The sequence below is a fragment of the Trichechus manatus genome, unplaced genomic scaffold (assembly GCF_000243295.1).
Source record: "Trichechus manatus latirostris isolate Lorelei unplaced genomic scaffold, TriManLat1.0 scaffold00116, whole genome shotgun sequence".
Lineage (NCBI taxonomy): Eukaryota > Metazoa > Chordata > Mammalia > Sirenia > Trichechidae > Trichechus > Trichechus manatus.
In genome coordinates, this window is record NW_004444052.1 from 9,160,294 (window position 1) to 9,183,760 (window position 23,467).

At 42.3% G+C, this 23,467-nt stretch overlaps 1 protein-coding gene across 1 annotated transcript in view; it reads left to right on the top strand.

Moving 5' to 3' along the window:
• The window catches only part of ZFHX3 (zinc finger homeobox 3), a 188,679-nt gene that overhangs the window by 153,373 nt on the left and 11,839 nt on the right, over positions 1–23,467 (top strand). Inside the window, exons 5-7 of the mRNA XM_023738419.1 lie at positions 10,135–10,268; positions 10,421–10,621; positions 22,553–22,655. Of these exons, the coding sequence (XP_023594187.1) occupies positions 10,135–10,268; positions 10,421–10,621; positions 22,553–22,655 (438 nt within the window). The remainder of the gene's footprint in view (positions 1–10,134; positions 10,269–10,420; positions 10,622–22,552; positions 22,656–23,467) is intronic.

Here is a 23,467-nt window from a genome sequence, read left to right on the forward strand (position 1 = left end):
GAGACTAAAGGGGCACACCAGCCCAGGGGCAAGGACTAGAAGGCAAGAGGGGACAGGAAAGCTGGTAATAGGGAACCCAAGGTCGAGAAGGGAAAGTACTGACATGTCATGGGGTTGTTAATGTCATAAAACAGTGCGTACTAACGGTTTAATGAGAAGCTAGTTTGTTCTGTAAACCTTCATCTGAAGTGCAATTAAAAAAAGGAAAAGATCTTTTGCAGCAGATTTGCCCAATGCAGTGTGTCTTTTGATTTCCTGACTGCTACTTCTGTAGGTGTTGATTGTAGATCCAAGTAAAATTAAATCCTTGACAATGTCAGTCTTTTCTCCATTTGTCATGATGTTGCTTATTGGTCCAGTTGTGAGGATTTTTTGTTTTCCTTATGTTGACGTGTAATTCATACTGAAGGTTGTAGTCTTTGATTTTCATCAGTAACTGCTTCAAGTCCTCCTCACTTTCAGCAAGCAAGGTTGTGTCATCTGCATACCGCATATTGTTAATGAGTCTTCCTCCAATCCTGATGCTGTGTTCTTCATGTAGTACAGCTTCTCAGATTATTTGCTCAATATACAGATTAAATAAGTATGGTGAAAGGATACAACCCTGACGCACACCTTTCCTGGCTTCAAACCATGCAGTATCCCCTTGTTCTGTTCAAACAACTGCCTCTTGATCTATGTACAGCTTTCTCATGAGCACAGTTAAATATTCTGGAATTCCCATTCTCCGCAATGTTGACCATAATTTGTTACGATCCACACAGTCAAATGCCTTTGCATAGTCAATAAAACACAGGTAAACATCTTTCTGGTATTTCTCTTTCAGCCAGGATCCATCTGACCTAGTGTCCCCCAAAATCCATGTGCAGCTGGAACCTGTGAATGTGACCTTATTTGGAAATACAGTCTTTGCAGATGTAATCAAGTTAAGATAAGGCCATACTGGATTAGGGTGGGCTCTAAATCCAATATGATTGATGTCCTTATTAAAAAACAAACAGTTGCCATCAAGTCATTTCCAACTCATTAGCAATCCCATGTGTGTCTGTGCTGCACAGGGTTGCAGTGACTGATAATTTTTTTCAGAAGTAGATCACCAGGCCTTTTTTCCGAGCCACCTCTGGGTGGACTCAAACCTCCCACCTTTTGGTTGTAGTACACAGGGACTTTGGTGTCCTTATAATTTGGACACAGAAACACAGACGCACATGTGATGACAGAGGAAGAGACTGGAGTGATGTGTCTACAAGTCAAGGAAGTCAAAGATGGCTGGCAACTACTAGTAGCCAGGTGAGACAAGGAAGGATTCTTCCATAGAGCCTTCAGAGGAAGCATGGCCCTTCCAACACCTTCTCCAGAGCTGTGAGAGAATAAACTTCTGTTGTTTTAAGCCACTTAGTTTATGCTGATTTATTATGGCAGCCCTAGGAAACCAATCCAGGGGCCTTGGGCTGGTGTGGCCTGCAGGTTCCAAGGCCAGGGAAGTCTACACTAAAAAGATGCTTCCTCCTTCTGCAGGGTGGAAAGAACCCACAGGCATTTACCTCTTCTCACAGAGGTTCTCCATGACATATGGTAAGGTTGAGAGTCCATAAGCAAGGCAGTCTGTCATCATTCTGGATTACGATGGTAACAGAACATATGAGGGTGTTCTTTTGAGGCTTTGAAAAGGTGTCTGAATTTGTTTCAGAGTAGGTAGGTTCCCTGAGGGACCAAAAAAACAAAACCTGTTGCCGTTGAGTCGATTCCAACTCACAGTGACCCTATAAGACAGAGTAGAAATGCCCTGTAGGGTTTCCAAGGTTGTAATCTTTATAGAAGCAGACTGCTACAGCTTTCTCCCGCAGAACGGCTGGTGGGTTCAAACCACCAACCTTTCGCTTAGCAGCCAAGCACATAACCACTGAGCCACCAGGACTCCTGAGGGACAGCCGTATTTAATCTTTCACCTTTGGCCCGAGCAGGAAAAAAAGTCTAGCTTTGAGACCAGGCTCGGCTTTTAGAACCTGAGTTGAGATGATGAAAGTGTCATGTTAGCAGAGTCATTTGGAAGTAGAGAGGCAGATAACGGCCTTGCTGGCCAGGGCCTCTCATCTAATTCCTGCCAAACCATACAGCAGTGTGGGTCCGACCAGTTACAGAAAGTTTTGGCTCTGACAGTGGTTTTTGAAGTGTGGTCCCCGGACCAGCAGCATCAGCATCACCTGGGAACTCAACTGGAAATGCACATTCTCTGAATCAGACCTACTAAATCCAAAACTCTGGGAGATGAGGCCTGCAGTCTGGGTTTTAACAAAGTCTCCAGGGTATTCTGGTGCACACATAGAGCCTTCCTCTGAAGGCTCTATGGAGTTTGAGAAACCGCTGGGCTGTATTTCAATGGCACACATGAGGTTTTGAGACCAGATTCTCTTTTAACCAGACAGCAAGTCTTGAGCACCTCTGGGTGATAGAGGTACTGAGCTTTCCTAAAAGGCAGGTGACGTTCTCATACAAGCCTGAAAGAGGCTCTGAGTCTTGGCAGATGTGATCCTTGATACCGGGATTGGGCAGCATAGTGGTCAGGGACAGGTCACAATGAAGAATGACTGAAGACCTGGAAATCTTTATCTAAATGTGGGTTAAAAAAAATATCCCCTGGATGAAGGAAGGGTACACGAGCCTCTCTGTACTATTCTTGGAACTTCCTGTGGATCTGTAATTATTTCTAAAACAAAAAAAATACCCAAGAGCTTCTGGATTTTCAAAGTTCACATTTGAGTTGAACGAGAAAAATAATAAGCTCTGTCTTCGTTATCTAGTGCTATTATAACAGAAATACCACAAGTGGATGGCTTTAACAAACAGAAATGTATTCTCTCTCTCAGTTTAGAATTCAGGGTGCTGGCTCTAGGGGAAGGCTTTCTTTCTCTGTCAGCTCTGGAGGAAGGTCCTTGTCTCTTTTGAGCTTCTGCTCCTAGACAATCTTCATGTGGCTTGGCTCTCTCTTCCCCCATCTCTGATTCTCTTGCTTACTTGATTTAATCTCTTTTATATCTTAAAAGAGATTGACTGAAGATACACCATACACTAATCCTGTCCCATTAACATAAAAGACAACCTATTCCCAAGTGGGATTATAACCACAGGCATAGAAGCTAGGATTTACAACACTTATTTTTTGGGGACACAGTTCAATCCACAACAGCCTTTCCCTGAATACCAGTTACATCCATCTGTAGTATAACTCAAACTTTCTTTGAAATCCTTTTTAGAAACAAAAAGACATGTCTGTTTCGTTGATGAGAACTGCATCTTTTACTCTACTCATTATCTAGGAGTATCCTACTTTTTGAGTAGGTGGTTATATGTCTCCAAAATGCTTCCTAGGGAGGTGCAGGAACAACACAGCCTGCAGTTACTGCGAATAGGACTGTGTTTTGGATAGAAGGTTCTTAACCTTACCAGGCTGGACTCTGAGGCAGATTCTGTACCTTTGAGCAGGGAAGGGGGGAAAGCCCTAACTTCTAACTAATGGCATGAAAGCTGCCCCTTGCAGGGTGTCCACATGCATGCCTCTGCTTCACACCAGTCCCTCAAGTCCTCTCTAAACATCCTGCAGGTGCTTGGTTGGAAGGTGGAATGAGACCATGTATCTGTAAAGACCAAGCTGACAGCAAAGAGGACTCTTTAAATGAACTGTTATTCTCTGTATCGGGAGAGGAAGAAAATTTACAATTAAGAGATCTCTGTCCACTTAACTAGTAACTCAAGAGGAGATGTAAGAAAGTCCAGCCTAAATCTCTGGGGATGGAGTTGCAAGAATTGCCAGGAATAATTCCACTTTCAAGGACAGTATGAAGATTGCAGAGTCCAGAAGTGCAGATTACCTTCTGGAAACATTGCATTTTTGCTCTCCAGAGGGAGGATGAGGTCCATGAGAAGCTGAAGGACAAGGGCTGCAGAATGAGTACACTGCGCCTTTCATTTGATTATAATTAGGAGCTGGATGACTGTTTTCATATCTGGTGAAGCTTCCGTGTCTCTTGTGTGCGGGGATAGTTATCCTAACTCACCCATTGAGCATGGAGTTGTGTGAATTTTTTTTCCTTAGTCAGTGGAGATAAAAGATTGCTGTAAATTTCTGGGGCAGGTGGCAAGCTGGTTTACGGAATGCAAGGCGATGAGAACCTCTGGCTTACGGAAAGTAGCATGAATTAATAATCATTTAATTGGCTCCTCCATTATGTTGTTGGTTTGGGAGATGAAGTTTAGATGGAGGGGCTGTCAGTGGTACTTAAGCTAAGAGTCTGATGGTTGAGAAGTGGGGGTGTGGCTGCCTTTGGCCTCTTCACAAGGATCAAATGTCAGGCAGCATCCCAGGCCCTTGGTAGACTCACCTTGGGGCCTACAAAAGGAAGAGGATCAGCACTTTGGTGAATACACCGCCACATGCCAGTTTATCATGAAGAAAGGAAATGCAGAAGAAACTTCCCAGCAATGTGGACAGCTCAAGGCCTGACCAGGATCTCCCCAAAGTGAGGCCTCTGGCCAGAGGGAGGCTGGCCTGTAGCCCAGAATGCCCACTATACCAAGAGGTTCCAGTTCTGCTTCATTTCTAACTTTCCTTCAGGTTTCTTTTTCATGAGTCAGCAACTCCATGCCTAACCTGGCTTTAGCGTTGTAGAGACTAAGTCACTAGATGAGAAATGAGGTATGTGTAGGCATTAAATCCATTGGCAGTCTCTGGCATTGCCAGTATAACTCACTTTTTCTGTGCAAAAATTTCAGTGACTTGGATATTGAATTTGTTAGGGGGGATTGGGTGTGAGTTTGTACCTAGGAAGAGCAGTTTTGTCAGGTGCAGTTATACCAGAACCAAACCTAACCCACTGCCATTGAGTTGATTCCAACTGATAGTGACCCGGTAGGGACAGAAAAGAACTGCCCCACAGGGTTTCTAAGGCTGTAAATCTTTACTGAAGCAGACTGCCATGTTTCTCTTGTGGAGCAACTAGTGGGTTTGAACCCCTGATCTTTCAGTTAGTAGCTGAGTACTTTAACCACTGTGCCACCACAGCTCCTAGGTGCAGTTATAAAACAGAAAACCAAACCCGTTGCCATTGAGTCAATTCTGACTCATAGCAACCCTACAGAACAGAGCAGAATGGCCCCATAGGGTTTCCAACGAATGGCTGGTGGATTCAAACTGCCAACCTTCTGGTTAGCAGCCTAGCTCTTAATCACTGCACCACCAGGGCTCCAGGTGCAGTTATTAGGGGACTGTTAATGTTTAAGGGCTGTGTTTCTACCATAGCTGGCCACTTTACAAGCTCCCTAAATGACACCATCCTTACCTATTCATTAAAGTCAGTCAGGTTCTACATGAAGCTTTGCTTTTAATTACTCTGTGTGCTTGAAAGTATTAACACCATTTCTTGAAGATTGCAAAAAAAAAAAGAAAAAAGGCATGAGTTCAGATTGGCACTCTTCCCTACTCCCTCTAATTAGTGTGGAGAATAATAGGTATTATTATTCTCTAGAATAAAAAATTATTTCTAGAAGTTAAATATGTCTTAAATATGACGAAAACAGAAGATATCTGGAAGTTGACGTGTCTCCATAAGTAAATGAATTTTTTTTTTTTTTTTTGAGGAAGCCATGTAGTGACTACTGTGTTTCCTTTTAAAATGTAACTCTTTTGCCTCCAGTGTAGAGGAAGCTAAGAGAATAGAGTGAAGCATCATGAATCTGATCTGCCTATCTTAGTATTTGTCTTTGTCAGTTTTAGTGGCCAGCCCTTCACAGTTTAGCGGGAAATGGTGGCTCTGGGCCCAGAAAACCTACTTTGAATTTTCTGTACTACATACCAAGGACATGCCAGCCCTTCCCATGCCTCATCAACCGTAACACCTAACCTGTTGAACAGGCGCCTTTTCACTCCTTCGAAAGTTTGTGTGGCAGGGAATCCCCAGCTCACATGCTGTTTGATTTTGGTAGAGGTTTCACCCGGCATTTCCCATTTACCTATCTTTATATGGAGTATGTCATCTGTAGCATGTGCACTCACATGATTCCTTGCCACATTTTCATCCCCTTTGAAATGCTGGGAGCCCAGCCTGTTGCCTATGGAAAATTCATTGAGATTTAACACATCTTTTCACATGACATAGCTACCAAAATGAGAAAAATTGCTTTAACTAGCAAAGTAAAAAATACCACCTGATGTTTTGCACAGTATAGATCCAAATATAAACTTTTTCATGGGCAGCTGAATTTAAATGCTAAACCATTTAATTATATTATTAAATGTAATATAATTACATGACAGACTTAGAAAATGGGAAAATAGTCAATGATGACATCACCTTCATACGACAGTCATTTTCTTCTAGTCGGTTTTCTAATGCCTAGTTTTTTACATAGCGGTCACATGGTATAATGCACTTTTTACTATTTTTTTCCATTTGACATTCCCAAATATTCTTCCATATTGGTTCATAGCTATCATTTTTAATGTCTTCTAATACTCAATAGAATAGCTGTACCATTATCTACTTAACTATGCCCTGTTGTAAGACTTATAGGTTGTTTGCAGTTCATTTTGTCTTTACTGTTAAAACCACAATAGGTAGTAATTCTTCAAGTTGTTTGGCTTTTTTGTTACCAGTATAAACCAAAGATTCTAGGCATTATTAAATTATTTAGATTATTTAAACTCTGCTTGTCTCTGAAGCACATCTATTTCTCACTCCTTGGAAATTCTATGGGGCAGTTCTACTCTGTCCTATAGGGTCGCTGTGAGTCGGAATCGACTCGATGGCAATGAGTTTGGCTGGTTTGGTTTTCTAATGTGAAATCTTAGTGGACTCAGTGACCAATAATCGATTTTTTTTTTAAAGTAGTGTTTTCTATATTGTGACATCTCTCCTAGAATTTAAGTTAAAGTTTAGGAAAGTCTTCAAAGCAAAAAACCACAGTACTTTCTCTCTTGGTGTTTATACAGCCTCATTTACTTATGCCCACAGTGTGTGCTAGTAATAGAACTGAAGCTGAAATTGATTTTGAGACTCTGGCCTTTCTGAATTGTTTAGAGAGAGCACTTTAAGAAAACCTGGAACTGTCTATGGCTTCACATAAGCCCTTATGCAGCTGCTGATGGAAAACTTGTACAATTGTTCGCCAGTCTACAGAAAATGTTTAAAGATTTTGGTACCATGTCGTGATAGGGACTGATGTTTTACTGTCTGAGGTCAAACTAGGGAGGGGGCTGTGTCAGCTGTAGTTAACCTAATTCTTAGGAGAAGTCCCCACATCACGCAGGGAAAAAACAATGGATTGAAACTGGGTGTTTTCCTTATAAGGGAATCCGTTATATGAATGGCATGGCTTTATCTTCATAGAAGGAGCTAGTGAGCAGCAGGTGGCTAATGGTCAGTTCTAGACAGATTTGATCACATAAAAATGCTGGTTGTCCTGGATAGAAGGGAGTTGAACCCCAGAAGCCTTTGCACCAGTAGATGTAGTATTTCATATGATAGACAGGCTGTTGTGTTACTGAGAAGAACGAGTGAGTGCTGATGTTATTTCTTAAAATGCTTTGCAAGGACTCTGTAGCTTAAGCTCACAAAGGAAGCTTTAGAATTCCCGAGCAGCTTGAGAGTTTGAACAAAAAAAATCATAGAAGTTCCCCTCTCCATGCAGGGGGAAAGAATAGTGGCTTCTGAAACCAGAATTTTCACCTCTGCAACCTTGTCACAATTCATTACGTGTTTGGTGTTGAGGGAAGAGGATGGGCTCTTTGGTCCTACAAGGAAGCAGGTGGCTGTAGTGGGCTACTGTGTTTGCTTTTCAGCACTGAGTGAGTGAGATTAGTTGGGTGGTGTCTGCCTCAGTGCCCATTCACTCACTTCACCAATCACCTGCACAACTGACAGTCATTCCACAGGGGGGGTGGCAGGCAGATTGATGGCTCTTTACAAGGTGGGGTCACAGTCCTGTAAAAGCAGGTGTTGTTTCAGGTCAGACTAACTAAGGAAAAGACAGGGATGGGTGTTTGGAATAGAATCTGTGTCTTGGTTTGCCTCTGGAGGAAGGAGGAACAGATAGCAGCTCTTTCCTAACTATCAGCTGTCAGCCTAAACAAATGCCCACCAGTTGGGATGGAAATAGGGAAAGCAAAAGATGGCTGTGACAAATAAGCATATAAATTTCACCTGATGCCTCTCCTCTCTTCCCATCGTTAGAATGCATTTGAACAGCTCATATATAGAAGATAGCCACTAAGCAAAAGTGAAAATGATGAACAGGGAACCTTCAGAAGGGGGCAAGAAGAACTGGAAGTCCCTGAAACATTAATTAAAGACTCCTGTTGTGGGAGTGTTCAGGCGAGGGCCCATCTGTCTGCAATGTCTAAAACCTGCCATGTGAGCTTCTGCAGGATCAGGTCTGCAGGGGGCCAGGAGATGGGAAGTGGGCCGTGGGGGAACTGGTCTAGCATGTTACAGCACCTAGTTAATCGGCAGCCAGAGTATCACATTGAATATCCAGCCGTCATATATTACCTTTCAAGTGAAAATGAATAACTCCCATTAAGAGCAAAATGGGTTTGAAGTCGATTCGAGACAGATTAAAGTACTGTTATGAATGTGTGTGTTGGGAGGAGGAGGGGTCTGTGTGTAATAATGCCTGTCCTTGGACTTTTTAAATAATAGATGTCTTACAAACTTATGTAGACCAGGTTACCAAGATACTGGGGTTAAAGGTCACAAGATGTGCATTCTGGGAAGAGCATCAACTTCCTGGAATATTTCCTGCATTTAGCAATTTTTTCAAAATTATTTTGTGGCTTTATGATTTTAATGAATAAAATTGATTTTCTAAAATTGCTTATTAAAGTACACATCTATAATGACAGCATCTTGGTGTCCACGTCAGAACAAATTTCAAAGCTGGCATAAAATGGAAATACATGCTAGATAACTAGACAAGATGAGACAGAAAGCAGTTTTACAAAGGAGTAAAACTGAGGCTTTCAAAACCAGTGACCTAAATGCTGTGTCAAATTATTCTGTGGACATATATTTTCTTACTACCATTTTCGAGGGATTTTTTCCTATTGCTTTTAGCAAAATTATGAAAAACAGAGCCCCACATCAAAAACAAGTGAGAGCCAACCATCACATACTCATCAGGTTTTGGAATAGCCAAATGCAACCATCCTGGAATTTGTTATTACACTAGAAGAGCCCTGCTTTCCTGGTTAAACCTTCACATGGCTGTTTCTCATCAGAATCTTCCAGCTCCCGTTCCTGCTTCAGAGCACTGCTTCCACCACCACTTCCATACCCACTGTTTGCTACTTAAGTCTCATGTGACTGTCCTCATTAATTAGTATTTTGGTTTTGGGGTGGGGAAAGGGATATGGTTTGGGCAAGCTGTTAGGAAACTTTCCCTCTTACCACCCACGCTGAATAAACTCTTGTGTCTGTAGCACTGGCTGCATTATAACTTGGACTAATGCCCTGCCCAGTCCACTCCTCAGTTGCATCTTCCCCAAAAGCAAATTGCTAAACCCAACCTTGATTTTTCCACATATTCGTATGCAGATATCCATGTAAACCTTTCTTAGATTACGTTTATCATGCTGTCTATGATGTGTGTGATTCCGAGAACTAGGACAAAAAAGTTGTGAGTATGTAGTTTACTTTACCTTTATAAAAGCAGAGGGTAAACAGAGGGTGTCTGGTACTTGGTTGGCTAAGTGGTTGGCAAAGTAATTGATGAGTTTCCCACCCACCCTCACCCTACTGCCCCCCACAGCCAGCAGATTGTGTCTTGACTGGGGGACTTCAGAACAGACTGCATTTAGCTTAAAACTATATAAATCCAATGCAGAGCTTCTTGCTCCATATCTTTTTTTCCTAGTGTTCAGATGTGAAAGTAATGGCTGGAATTCATGAGGGGAGGAAAAAACACTTGCTTCTTTTCCAGCATGCTTGATAAGTCAGTCTGGATGCTCATCCTTCTTGGATATTGGTGTTGCCAGAAAATACTGTGCTATAGATGAATGTTGATTTTCACCTAAAGCAAACCCTCTGGGAGCTGGCCTGGTCTGGCTGCTGTATGTACTGCATCTTCCATGTTCTTTTCCAGCCTCATCCAGCCAAGGAGAGAAGGAGCTGACAGATTCTCCTGCAACCTCCAAACGTATCTCCTTCCCAGGTAGCTCAGAGTCTCCCCTCTCTTCAAAGCGACCAAAAACATCTGAGGAGACTAAACCAGAGCAGGTGAGCCTGGTGGGGGCTCTGCTGATGGGGTGAGGGAGATGGTTGTTAGACACTAGTGGGAAATGAACTCTTGGCTGGGTGGGCTTGGGACAGACAAAAGTTGCTGGTGAGAAGTGAAGATTCAGCCAGAGGGGTGGGTGTGTTCCCCACAGATGTACCAGTGTCCCTACTGCAAGTACAGCAATGCCGACATCAACCGGCTCCGGGTGCATGCCATGACACAGCACTCCGTGCAGCCCATGCTTCGCTGCCCCCTGTGCCAGGACATGCTCAACAACAAGATCCACCTCCAGCTGCACCTCACCCACCTCCACAGTGTGGCACCTGACTGCGTAGAGAAGCTCATTATGACGGTAAGGCACCAGGTGCAGGACCCTGTGGCTTTTCTTTCCCCAGAGATCAAAGCAATAGTATGGACAAGACACTGTGTTGCTGGAAGTGAAAGCCAATGTGGAGTTGGAGATGTCAGAAAATTATCCTAGTTCTGTGACCTTTGTCCTTTCTACTGCACCGCCTTAGACCGGGCATGATCGGGCCCAAAGTGCTGAATATGCATGTGGCTTCTCAAGCTCCCTTATCATCCTCTCTCCCCTCCAAACACAGAGGTATAGACCATTTATATGATGAAATTGTTAATTCAGATTCTCCAGACCTTACTGAGCAGGTCAAGTTCTGGGTTGCTCTTAGGTTCCTTATGTCTTATTTCAATCTCATAACAGCCCTGTTTAGAAAACAAAAAGTTTGACAAGTTCAAATTAACAAATGAGAAAACTGAGGCTTAGAGAAGTTAGTTTAATTGATGCTGATTTTAAGTGGCAGAGTTGAGATTTGAACTCAGATTTTCCAACTCCAGGAGTGTGGTCTTCTGGAGTTTCTCAAGTGGATACTTTTGTTCGCAAAGCAGGAAAACGGTCAATTAGATACAACATTTTGATTCATGAATGCGGGCTTTGCATTTTGAACGTGATGTGGCTACACCGGCAGGTTTTGAAAGCACGGCTCTAAATGGCCACCGTAACATGGCCCACAAGGTTAGCATAAAGATTTACATCTAATCTTAATGTGAAAACTTTTCAGAATACCACAGATGATACAAATGTTCCACTTTGGATTTCTGCTGGGGCTGCTGTGAGAGCCCTCTCTTCCTTTTTGTAAAAGGAAAAACCACCAAAGAGATTTAATCCTACTTCTAACTTAGCATTATTTCAACAGTGAAGTAAGTTAATTTGATTGCCTTTTCATGCAAAGATTCCCAGAGAGGTAGTTTGTTCAGAATTCCACATGATAACTGCAGGTCACAGAAACATAACCTCTAGGTATCTCCTATTCTGTTTGGTTATGCAAAATTAATGAATATTGTTGTGATGTTTAGTCATGAGTAGCATATAGTTGATGATGCATCAAGAGAACTTTAGCAGCCAGCGGGAAACTCAGAGGTGACCTAGCATGAGTTTCATTTCATAGATCTTTCAGGCTATAACTTCACTTTCCATGGATATGTTCAAATAGACTGGTGAACAATGTTGAAAGATTCTGTAAGTGGACAGGTGGGTTTCTATAAATTAGGTTTCCTCAGCATTCTCACCAAGCTTGGAAATAACAAGGGGGATTTTCCCAGGCCTCATAACACTTTCCATCACGTGGTCTGCTGGAACCATGGTAGCCTGAAGTAGCAGAAAGAGGTGTGGGGAAGGAGACACTATCAATACCTAACTACATTTTTCTTTGCCTCAGGTGATTATTTTTTCTGTTTAATACAAATCTAGTCTAGGAACTCTGGGCCAATAGTAATTTGCATGACTGATTTATAACAGACAGTACAACACTTCATTTATACATCCCTAGGGACTTGAACCCAAATTATATTTTAAATATCTATTGTTTGTCATATTTTTTACAACAGCAGTAGTAAAGCACATGTGAAGCAGTGAGTCTGGTGATCATTATGAATCTTCTTCATCTGCCAACAGTGTCTCCAGGGAAAGAATGCTAATGGTTTAACTCCCAGAAATAACCATAAGGTATTTCTGGGAGTTAACCCACTAACTAGCACCTTCTCAAGCAGTTATTCTCAACCTTTTAGAAACTCTGAAGAAAGCTGTATAACAGCCATGCTTAAATTATTCTATGCACACTAAAGTTTGACAGCCACTCTTACAGACCTCCATCTAGTATTCTGCATATACGAAAGTGTGCATTTAATGCCAGGTTGCATAAGGATACCCTGAAGTTAATCCATGGAACTTGGTTAAGAAATCTTGTTCTAGAAGAATCCCTGACAGCATAATTATGTAGGAGAAACATTTTTTTTCCCTAAAGGTCCTGTGCTTGGCATCTTGTATAGGAACCTGTCTGCCTCGTCTTTCCACAGCAGACAATAGAGATGCTTTCCAGACATTTCTGAAAAGTGTGCAAATTGTGGGGAATGTGGTTATAAGAAGTTGATCTGTTAGCAACAAGAGTATGTTAATGGCTTCAGGAATATGTTGAAAGTTGTAGGAAACATAAATTGTAATCATATAAGGGTTTCTCACTCTGCATGAAAGTGGACGTAAGGGTGATTTTGCAGTCTCTTTGCATAGGAAGATGGAGTCAGTGCTGGGCTGTTGGTACTGAATTGGTTTTTCATGTCATGAGGATGGTTTGCACTGAGCCAAATAACGCATTTCCACCTAGACCCTTTGATTCAGCAGTAAAAGATGAGCAACCAGGGTTAGGGGGAAATATGTAGCCATACCACAGGGTGAGGCTGGAATTCTGTTGAGGACTGGAATCCTGATCTTGGTCTCTGCAGCTGAAGAATCAAAACAGATGGTTGTGTCTTTCCTCTGAGAAGTTTGATGTTAAGACAGAATTTGCAATTATTTTACAACTAAGTGATTATAGTGAACATGTGGTTAAAATCCTGCCCCTAGAAGGTATTTCACTGTAATTTTATTAGAAAATTGGCCCTGGGAAAGTACTCGTTAGGCTTTCTGACTGTATCTCTGTTTACTCCTGGCCAACTGGAACAGGGAACTCGGCAAACAACAGGACGAGAAATGCCCCTCAAATCGAAGCTCCATTTTCTAAACGATATCATTAAGAAATAGCCAGTCCACCCCGGATAAGTAAAGCATTACTGAAGAAGAACAACAAAGTGGGAGACCTCACACTACCTGATTTTAGAACCTATTATACCACCACAGTAGTCAAAACAGCCTGGTACTGGTACAACAGACACATAGACCAATGGAACAGAATTGAGAATCCAGATGTAAATTCACCCACCTATGAGCAGCTGATATTTGACAAAGGTCCAAAGTCCATTAATTGGGGAAAAGACAGTGTCCTTAACAAATGGTACTGGCATAACTGGATCTCCATCTGCAAAAAAATGAAACAAGACCCATACTTCACACCATGTACAAAAACTAACTCAAAATGGATCAAAGACCTAAATATAAAATCTAAAACAATAAAGATCATGGAAGAAAAAATAGGGACAACTCTAGGAACCCTAATACATGGCATAAACACAATACAAACCATAAGTAACAATGCACAAACACCAGAAGAAAAACCAGATAATTGGGAGCTCCTAAAAATCAAACACTTATGCTCATCCAAAGACTTCACCAAAAGAGTAAAAAGACAACCTACAGGCTGGGAAAAAAATTTTGGCTATGAAAAATCTGATCAGTGTCTAACCTCTACAATTTACAAGATACTGCAAAACCTCAACAACAAAAAGACAGATAACGCCATTGAAAAATGGGCAAAGGATATGAACAGGCACTTCACCAAAGAAGACATTCAGGTGGCTAACAGACATATGAGGAAATGCTCACAATCATTAGCTATTAGAGAAATGCAAATCAAAACTATAATGAGATACTGTCTTCACCCCAGCAAGGCTAGCATTAATCCAAAAAACACAAAAGAATAAATGTTGGAGAGGTTGTGGAGAGACTGGAACACTTACACACTGTTGGCGGGAATGTAAAATGGTACAACTACTTTGGAAATCGATTTGGTGCTTCCTTAAAAAGCTAGAAATAGAAGTACCATACAATCCAGCAATCCTGCTCCTTGGCATATATCCTAGAGAAATAAGAGCCATCACACAAATAGATACATGCACACCCATGTTCACTGCAGCACTGTTCACGGTAGCAAAAACATGGAAACAACCTAGGTGCCCATCAGCGGATAAATGGATAAACAAATTGTGGTATATTCACACAATGGAATACCGTGCAACAAGAAACAACGATGAATCTGTGAAATATAACATGGATGAATCTGGAAGGCATTATGCTGAGTGAATTTAGCTAGTCGCAAAAGGACAAATATTGTATAAGACCACTATTATAAGAACTCAAGAAAAGATTTAAACACAGAAGAAAACATTCTTCGATGGTTATGAGGGTGGGGAGGGAGGGAGAGGGGCTTTCACTAACTAGATAGTAGACAAGAATTACTTTAGGTGAAGGGAAGGACAACACACACTACAGGGGAAGTCAGCACAACTGGACTAAACCAAAAGCTAAGAAGTTTCCTGAATACAGCCAAACACTTTGAGGGACAGAGTAGCAGGGGTGTGGTTCTAGGGACCATGGTTTTAGGTGACATCTAGGTCAACTGGTGTAACAAAGTTTATTAAGAAAATGTTCTGCATCCCACTTTGGTGAGTGGCGTCTGGGGTCTTAAAAGCTAGCAAGCAGCCACCGAAGATGCATCAATTGGTCCCAACCCACCTGAAGCAAAGGAGAATGAAGAACACCAAAGACACAAGGAGAATATTAGCGCAAAAGACAGAAGGGGCTACATAAACCAGAGACTTCATCTCCCTTAGACCAGAAGAACTAGATGGTGCCTGGCTACCACCAGTGACTGCCCTGACAGGGAACACAACAGAGAGTCCCTCATGGAGCAGGAGAAAAGTGGGGTGCGGAACTCAAATTCTAGTAAAAAAGACCAGACTTAATAGCTTGACTGAGACTGGAGGGACCCCAGATGACATGGCCCCAGGACTCTGTTAGCCCAAACTAAGAACCTTCCCAAAGCCAACTCTTCAGGCAAAGGTCAGACTGGACCATGGGACATAAAATGATACTTGTGAAGAGTGTGCTTCATAGCTCAAGTAGATACATGAGACTAAATGGGCAGCTCCTCTCCAGAGGCAAGACGAGAAGCAGAGAGGGTCAGGAGCTGGTTGAATGGACATGGGAAATCCCGGGTGGAAAGGAGAAGTGTGCTGTCACAGTATAGGGAGAGCAACTAGGGTCACATAACAATGTGTGTATAAACTTTCGTATGAAAAACTAACTTGAATTGTAAACTTTCACTTAAAGCACATTAAAAATAAAAAAACAAATAGCCAGTCCACAGTTATTCATCCTCGAAGAAGAGAAAGTTATGTCTGCTTTGTCTCTGAATGGCTAGATGAATGGCAGTTGTACGGAGTGGTAACTTCCTAGTCAGATGTAGCCTTTGGCTGCAGAATAGGAAAAGCTGGCAAAACCCACCAAAAAGAAAATTCCTGGCAGACCTGGGTGTGTCCAGAGTATCTAAAGCTATAAATTCTGGTAAATATTATTTGCTGTCTGAGTCCAAGTTCTCAGGCTCTAGCTTGAATTGGGTTTTGGTCCCTCTAAAAGTAAATTCCACCCTGATGAATGGAAATAGATTACTTTCTACACAATGTCTTTCCGTTCAGTTGTAAATGGAGAGCGTTTTGAGGAGGCTTCATTTAATAATACCTTATCAGACAGCTTTCAGGAACCTGCAGTGTCTAATATGTCTGTTGCTATGGTGACAGCTGCTTGCTTATGCTCTGCATCTCATATCTGTGTCTTCCACGGGCCCTCTTCCTTTTATCAATGAGGGGGCTTGAAAAATTTTCTCTACTGGGAACAATTGCAGCACTGGCCCTCCACTATGGAAACCACATCCACAGCACTTCACTCTGTTTGGCCTATTGGAAACAGGGCTCCAAATGGTGTCCTTACCCGTCATACGAAAGAAAAGAAATCTATAAAGCTTAAGGGAGATGAGACAAGTGCCCTTCCAGGCCTGGCTGGAAGCCCACCCCCAATGTCAGTTTCACATAACTAAGTCTGGTCTATCTACATAGAAGCTGGAGATTTCGAAATTGGTGGTGATGGAGAAACTGCTGCTCTTTGGCCTCATTTTCCCAGTCTTTTGGAGACGGAGGGTAGACGGGTGGGGAACATGTTTATGGCCCCTAGGTGAAAATGGGAAAGCCCACCTACCATGACATTTCAGTACTCTTAAATTACTCTAATTGATCACTATCTTTCTAAGTGACAGAACATACCACTGGGATCCTGGAGCATTAATATGGGAAAGTTTCTTTGTTGCTCAATTACTTAACAAAATACGGCCTCAAAATGAAGATGGGGATTGGTTCCTGAACATCCCAGGAACAGCTTTTTCTCTAGCTCTTTGTCTTTTCCCTTTTGGTTGTTCTTAATATTCCGTATTTTTTGTGTGTGCACAGACTTCTCTTCCTGCTCCTGGTCCTGCACTGCCTTCAGTTTCCTCTGTATCTCTCTTTGGGGAGCAATAGTTTGTCTTCTGTGATTTTTCAGTCACTTCTCTGCCTCTGTGCTACGTGTGTCTATGTGTCTCTGGGACAAGCTGGCTGTCTTGCTCTCACCCCACCCCCCACTGAGCCTCTCTGGTGGCCACTGGCCTTGGGGCTGTAGCACTGGCCTGGTACCTGCTATCTCACTTTGTCTCCATCTCAGAGGAAGGTAATGAAAATAATCGGGCTTCATTAATTCCAAGCCCTGTGAGATGATAGCCATTTGGAGCCCTGTTTGCCAATTAGATGGTCTAAATTAGATGTGACCTTGGTATACTGCCACTGCTTGCCTCTCTGAGTCTAATGAAGCTTTTCTCTCCAATTCATTCTCCTTCTCAGCTCTCATTTCTGCGTGTGTGTGTGTGTGTGTGTGTGTGTGTGTGTGTGTAACTGTTCATGTGTTTCCTTTTCTCTCACCCGCCTTTTTTTTTCAGTCTTCCTCACTCCCAGTTTTAAAAATTTGGTTTGGGGTTACATTTGTTTCTGGCCCAAATGAATGTTAATATGGCTCTGCAGTATTTACTAGTGGGTTTTAGGTTTAAAAAATGAAACAATTAGATAGACAACCTCGCAGAAGACATTTTAGAGACAATACTAAGGCCTCCAGACCCCCCGGTCGTGTGACCAGCCTAGCACATTTGCTGAAAGGGAGGGGAAAAAAAACTCTGAAGCTCTTCTGCTAAGAGCTGCCCTGGTTAGTTAGCTGCAGAAGTGCAGAAACCAGCTAGCCAGCCCCAGTGACCATCTAGGGACAAGAGGAAGTAAGCAGGTGGACTCACTGGGCAGTCAGCTTTTGATACACTACTAGGTAGATGCAGTTAGGTTTTAACTTCATGCCTACATTTTTGAGATAGCAACAGAACCTCATTCAAAAAAAGGAGAGACTGGTAGGCCAGGTCTGTGCCAGGGGAGAATTCCTAAGGCCTCTCCTCTTTTTTACTGTCTGTCTGTCTGAGGTTCTTCTGTTGATTTTCACTGAAAAATGAGGGATTTGAGGCTTCCTTGAGAGTCTAGGTCTTGGCAAGTCTAGTTTCACTTAGAATCATGGACCTTTTAGAAAGAAGCCCTACTTAGTTGAGTAATGCCAAGACTATAGGAATAAGGGTCTCAGAGGAGCCAGATCCAACACTTTTCCTAAGAAAAGATCTTTTCCTTTTACCACATGGAACATGCTGGTTGCACTGATCTAACCTAGGCCAGCCTGAGGGTGGTCTTGAGAAGTGAATTTGCACAAACAGTCCCATAACGTCTTAATTAGCAAGGTGTACTCCTTGGCTGTATAGGATGTTCTATTTGGCCATTCTATACCCATGCCCCAGAGAAAGGTGGCAGTGGGGGCTGGGGGGAGGGCTTATAACTCCTTCTACCAAGAAAGAATAAACATCTGAGGCCCCTCCCAAATATCACAGTGGGGATCAGGCCCGCATTTAAGACTCTGGGTTCTATAAGGTGTGTCCTTGGAGCACAAGGGTACACTCACCTAGTAAGAATCTTGAAAGGCATTAAATCATAATCCAAAATAATGATGAACCAAGCTAGAAGGAGGCAGGAACTGGATACTTATAATAGCGTATGTCACCTCTCTTAGTAGGACAAAGGCTATTAACTTGAGTTCATGGATTTCCCTCTAGGGAACCTGTGATTCCCTGAGATTATCTGCAGTATTTTATGTGTGAAAGTATTTTTCTGGGGGTGTGCAGCTTTCATCAAATTTTCTAAGGAGTTTACAAGCTCTAAAAGATTAATTATTCTGGATTGTAAGCTTCTTGGGGACAGGGATCTTGTCGTGCTCTCTGAGTCTCACAAGCATACAGCACAAGAATCCCTGAACAGTGTTCAGTGAATGGGTGAGCAGAGTCACTCGAGGCCCTTCCTTCTCAACAACTGAGTTGTTTGGAAATTATTTAAGTTTGAAGAGTTTCAACATCAGTGGGGAGCTCCTCTATTTCTATTGTTACTTATAATTGCTTAAACTTGGAGATTTTCTGTATAGGAGCAGAACTCCACCATTTCTATTGTTATATATGAGACCTGTTTACTTATTAGGAAGATGTTAGAGCCATTGTTTGTTTTTAGACTTCCAGCACTCCAACTCAGCTGATGGTTTTCTTTCTACATTTCTATCAGGTCTGCATACACTGGAGAGGGATGTAGTTGACTTGACTTAGAAGGGATGGGAGCGACACATGAGGCATTCTAGAAGATTGCCATGGGACTGCTCTTTGCATGGCCAAGGGTAATCTTGATAGACACAAAGTGCTGAGGAAACAATGGCTCTAAGAGACTGAATGTTCTTAACTAGAAAATTTTTTGTTTTCCTTTTTATTTAGAAGTCTGTTTTAATATTTTCAGGTCCCCTCAATATAGGAGCAAGTAGAGTGTGGAGGACACAATTTATTGTATTCAGTGTTTACAGGTGTACAGATTATTAGAAGAACCAATCTAATGGGGTCTAGTGGATGCAATAGTCAGTGTAGTAACTGTAGGTGTTTAGGCCAACTATGTACTGTCATCTGGTCAAACCTCAAAACTTTTTTTGGCTTTGGTTTTGATGGAGGTGGGAGGTGGACAGAGAGAGAATACGTCTGTGCGCGTTGTTTGTGCAGGGGAGCTGGTGATGGGATCCAGTTATTTGAGGGATTGAGGTTTGGGCACACTTGGCATGGCTCTGGTTATGATGTAGCCCTCTTTTATCCTCTCATGTGCACGTACGTACTCCAGTGCTTCTAGCAAAAGAGAAGGCCTTTGAAGAACTGGGCCCAGCACAGTTGAGTGATTTTCTTTCCCTGCCTTTCAACTGTCCATCGGAGACTGTGGATAAGATAGCACAATCTGAACCTTCCATGCAGTTTGGTGGGCAGATATAATTGGACAATAATGAGGATGCCCAGGCAAGTGTTGAAGGATCTCCTTCACCTTTGCCCACCTATCCTTTTCTTCATTGAGCTCTCATTATATTTATGGCTCTTTAGGAAAAAGCATGCAAGCTTTGAGTGAAAAGCTTTGAAAACTGGCGGGAGAAGAAGGAATGAAAACAGGCAAGGAGGAACATTAGTGTCTGAGAACTGACACAAGGCCCTCTAGTAGCCCATGCAGCAAGCCAGCTTCCATTGTTAACCTGTTAAGACACATACGCAGATACACTCCACCAGAATTTCTAAATCCTTAGGCTTCTCTTTAGGGAATCTTCCTCTTTGCCTCCTGAGAATTTCTTGCCTGTTAAATTTCATATACCAAACCATTTTTTCCCACTCAGGGATAGATGGTATATACTATAGCTAAGAAGATGGCAGGTAGATAGAAGTAATTACTTAAACACATATGGGGCAAGACTTACAGGTTTGGAGGCCCAGATTAAGATGCAGAGGAGCATGTGAGGTTGATGATTATATTTTGGAGAGAGTTAATTGATGGAAGGTGAAGGCAGACAAAGAACTGCTGCTTACCGCCTTCTTGAATCCCAATCAGGAATTATGATTAAAGTTGTGGCGAGACAACAGAGGGCTGATGAATTGGTGTCTTTTTTTTTTTCCTTTTCTGCCGTCATTCACACTTGATTGACTTCAACCTTTCAAGTGCAAAAGTCTCTCTTTTCCATTATTATTCATAGCCATCTGAGTTTTTCTAATTAAACTGTATGAAAACAATTACTGATCCGTCGTACTGAGTCTGTTAGAGGGAATGTCTGCCTTACTGTAATGCGTATAAAAAGCCCACAGTTTTCTATAATGATGTGCAGCTGAGGTGTTAGATAATTTTATTCTTTTTTACTCTGTAGGGCTTTTTTTCCATATCACATGATTCATTTTTCATAATTCCTAAAGATCCCACAAAAGGACTGATCCTCCAGCTACAACCGAGAAGGGGTGGGGCATCTTTTTTTCCTTTCCGTTTTCCCTCTCTTGCCCCCAACCTTGTGCTCCCCCCTCGGCTGAGGACTATAAATTAATCGGTGACCTTTCACTTCTTGGATTCCCGCTGGACTCCCCAACCACACTGTTCAGAAATGCTTTCTATTAAAAAGAAAATAGATGGAATAAGTTTGGCAATCTCTGCTCCATTCCTAATGATTCATCAACAGCTAGCCTAACCAGCTGCCACTGAGCTTTGTGTGAGGGTGCAGATGTTGGGGAGAGCAGGGATGCTATGTCACACACATTCCACCTGTCATGCACCTGCTCCGTGGAAACCTGGCATTTCTCAGAAGACTTCTCTGGAGTGCTTGTTGCTTAATTTTTACAACTGTTGGCATCTGGGTTGCTGAAATTATTTGAACACCTCTAAATGTGGTGGGGAGTTACCTTTTTGGTGTTGATGGGGGCAGCTGTCCAGGTTTCTTCCAGGAAGTTGAGCCTATCACTGAGGAGCCTAGTGAACGTGTCCACAGCTAGTCTGAGCAAGGCCAGGATCTCCAAACCATTAAAAATTAGTAGTAATTTATTTAAGATAGGGTCTAATTTTGAACAGAAATCTGGTTGTTCCAATCCTTGCAATAGCAAGTGAAGATATTCTTGCAGTAAAATCATGTTTGATCAGAAAATAATGTCTCCAAGTGGAGCTGGGAATGAAGTAGAAAAGTCAGTGGTGGCTGTAGTTTCTGTTCCTGTAACCTGTAGGTCAGTCCGTTTTCAGGCTGTCGTCAAATGGGGATGACTTCTAATTTACTTGGGAATATCACCACCACCCCCGCCCCATCTTCCCACCCCATAGTAAGCAAAGGGATATTGCTGCTTCTTAAACTAAGAACTTTTTATCCTTACATTGGGCATTGAGGGCTACTTATCATATTAACACAGAGCAAACAGTAACTTGTTCGGGCAAGTTTCTGGCCGGATGGCAGGGAGGACTGGAGAAATGACTGAGGATTTGACCTAAAACTGTAGCTCTTGATCCAGGCTAATTCCGGAATTGCTGTATTAAGAAACAACACCGGTGGTCAACATAGGGCTGTTCTCTTGTAGGATGCTATGTGGGGTGCCCTCTGTGGTCAGGACACTGGCCAGAGGTGCCCTCTGATGTTGTATACCTTAGCGAGGACGCCAGGAGAAATCCTGGCTTAAGTGAGTCACAAGGAATGCTTGTTTGCTCTTGATCTCAGCTTGTAAAGGGTTACATACAAAATGTGTTTCCTAGAAAATCTGCCAGCGTGTCTGCGTGTCCTTAGCCTTCCCTTTGTTCTCTTCTTTCTCTTACCCTTTCCTTCTTGCTTATTCCCCTCCTCTTCTTGCCTGAATACATTATGAAAACAGTACTACAATGCTCCCTGCTTCAAGATTACAGTGTACTTTACTAGGTATGATTTAATTAGGGCCCTTATTATGTTTTCAGCAGCTTAAGGTGGGCCTTTCAACTTATCTACCTAATTGGTTGCACAAGAAGTTTCACAGCCCATGACAAAACATTGTCAGTGATCAAAGTCAAAATTCTGCATAAAGGAAAAATATTAATAATAAGATTATCTTCAAGTGTGCACTGCTAATTATGTCCAGAATGTAACCGTAGAAACACTTTTGACTGATGTGAGCTTTGTCTAATAAACATGAATCTTCAGTGAGCTATGAAAAGTGACACCTCTGGCTTTACACTGGTGAAGGCTAATTTTGCTTATTAAAGAATTTTTAAACATTTCCCTACTTTGTGTCTCTTTCCTCTCCATTTGACTCTCCTCGTTTCTCTGCCTCTTGCTCCTCAGGTGACCACCCCTGAGATGGTGATGCCCAGCAGCATGTTCCTCCCAGCACTGGTTCCAGATCGAGATGGGAATTCCAATTTGGAGGAGGCAGGAAAGCAGCCTGGTTAGTATAGTTATTCTTGACCCCTGGGAACAGAAATCAAATAGAAATCTTGAGCCAAAATTTTCAGAGAGAGAAGGTGCCAAGAATTCTTTGACAGTACTCCTAAGCTGAATGTAGCTGATTGGGAGATGAGGGGCACTATTAGCAGCTACTTTATACTCTGGCTCTTGGCTTGTATTTGTATATTATTCATATGGTTTCAAGATGAGAGAAAATCAGTGTGAGAACCAACAGAATTTTGGTATGGACCACATGTCCCTGTAGACTATACAGTGAGGGAGTGAATAACCAGAGACAGTCATTAGGCCCATAGCACCACCACCCTAAGCTGTTAAACACTCTATCTCCAAGGATTTAATTAATAGGGTCTTGTGAAACGTGGGGTGACAGGATTAGTTGTCTTCTAGGAGCTACCTCTACACAGAGTTCTTGTCTAAGTCTTCTGGAATTGCCTTAGGATGAAGCATAGAGGTGCAGCATTTGGAAAGAACATTGTTGGAGACATGCATACTGCTATTGTTGGCCACACAGTGGTACCTAGTTAGATGGATCAATAGGCCTCTGTTTATGAGGCACAGAGGTTCTCCTGCCTCTTTCACCTCTTGTAATCACCTAAGATTTAAGTTGGGAAGCATTAAGCCGCACCACTGCCACACTCCTCCTTTGTTAATGGTCAGGGTATTTACAGGTGTGATGATCTCACTGTAGGAAAACAATTTTAATAATTGGCCACTTGCATGTTTGTTGTTTAGAGATGATAGTCACAAGTCACATTATTAAATGCCTAAAAATATATATATTTCTTACAGTAT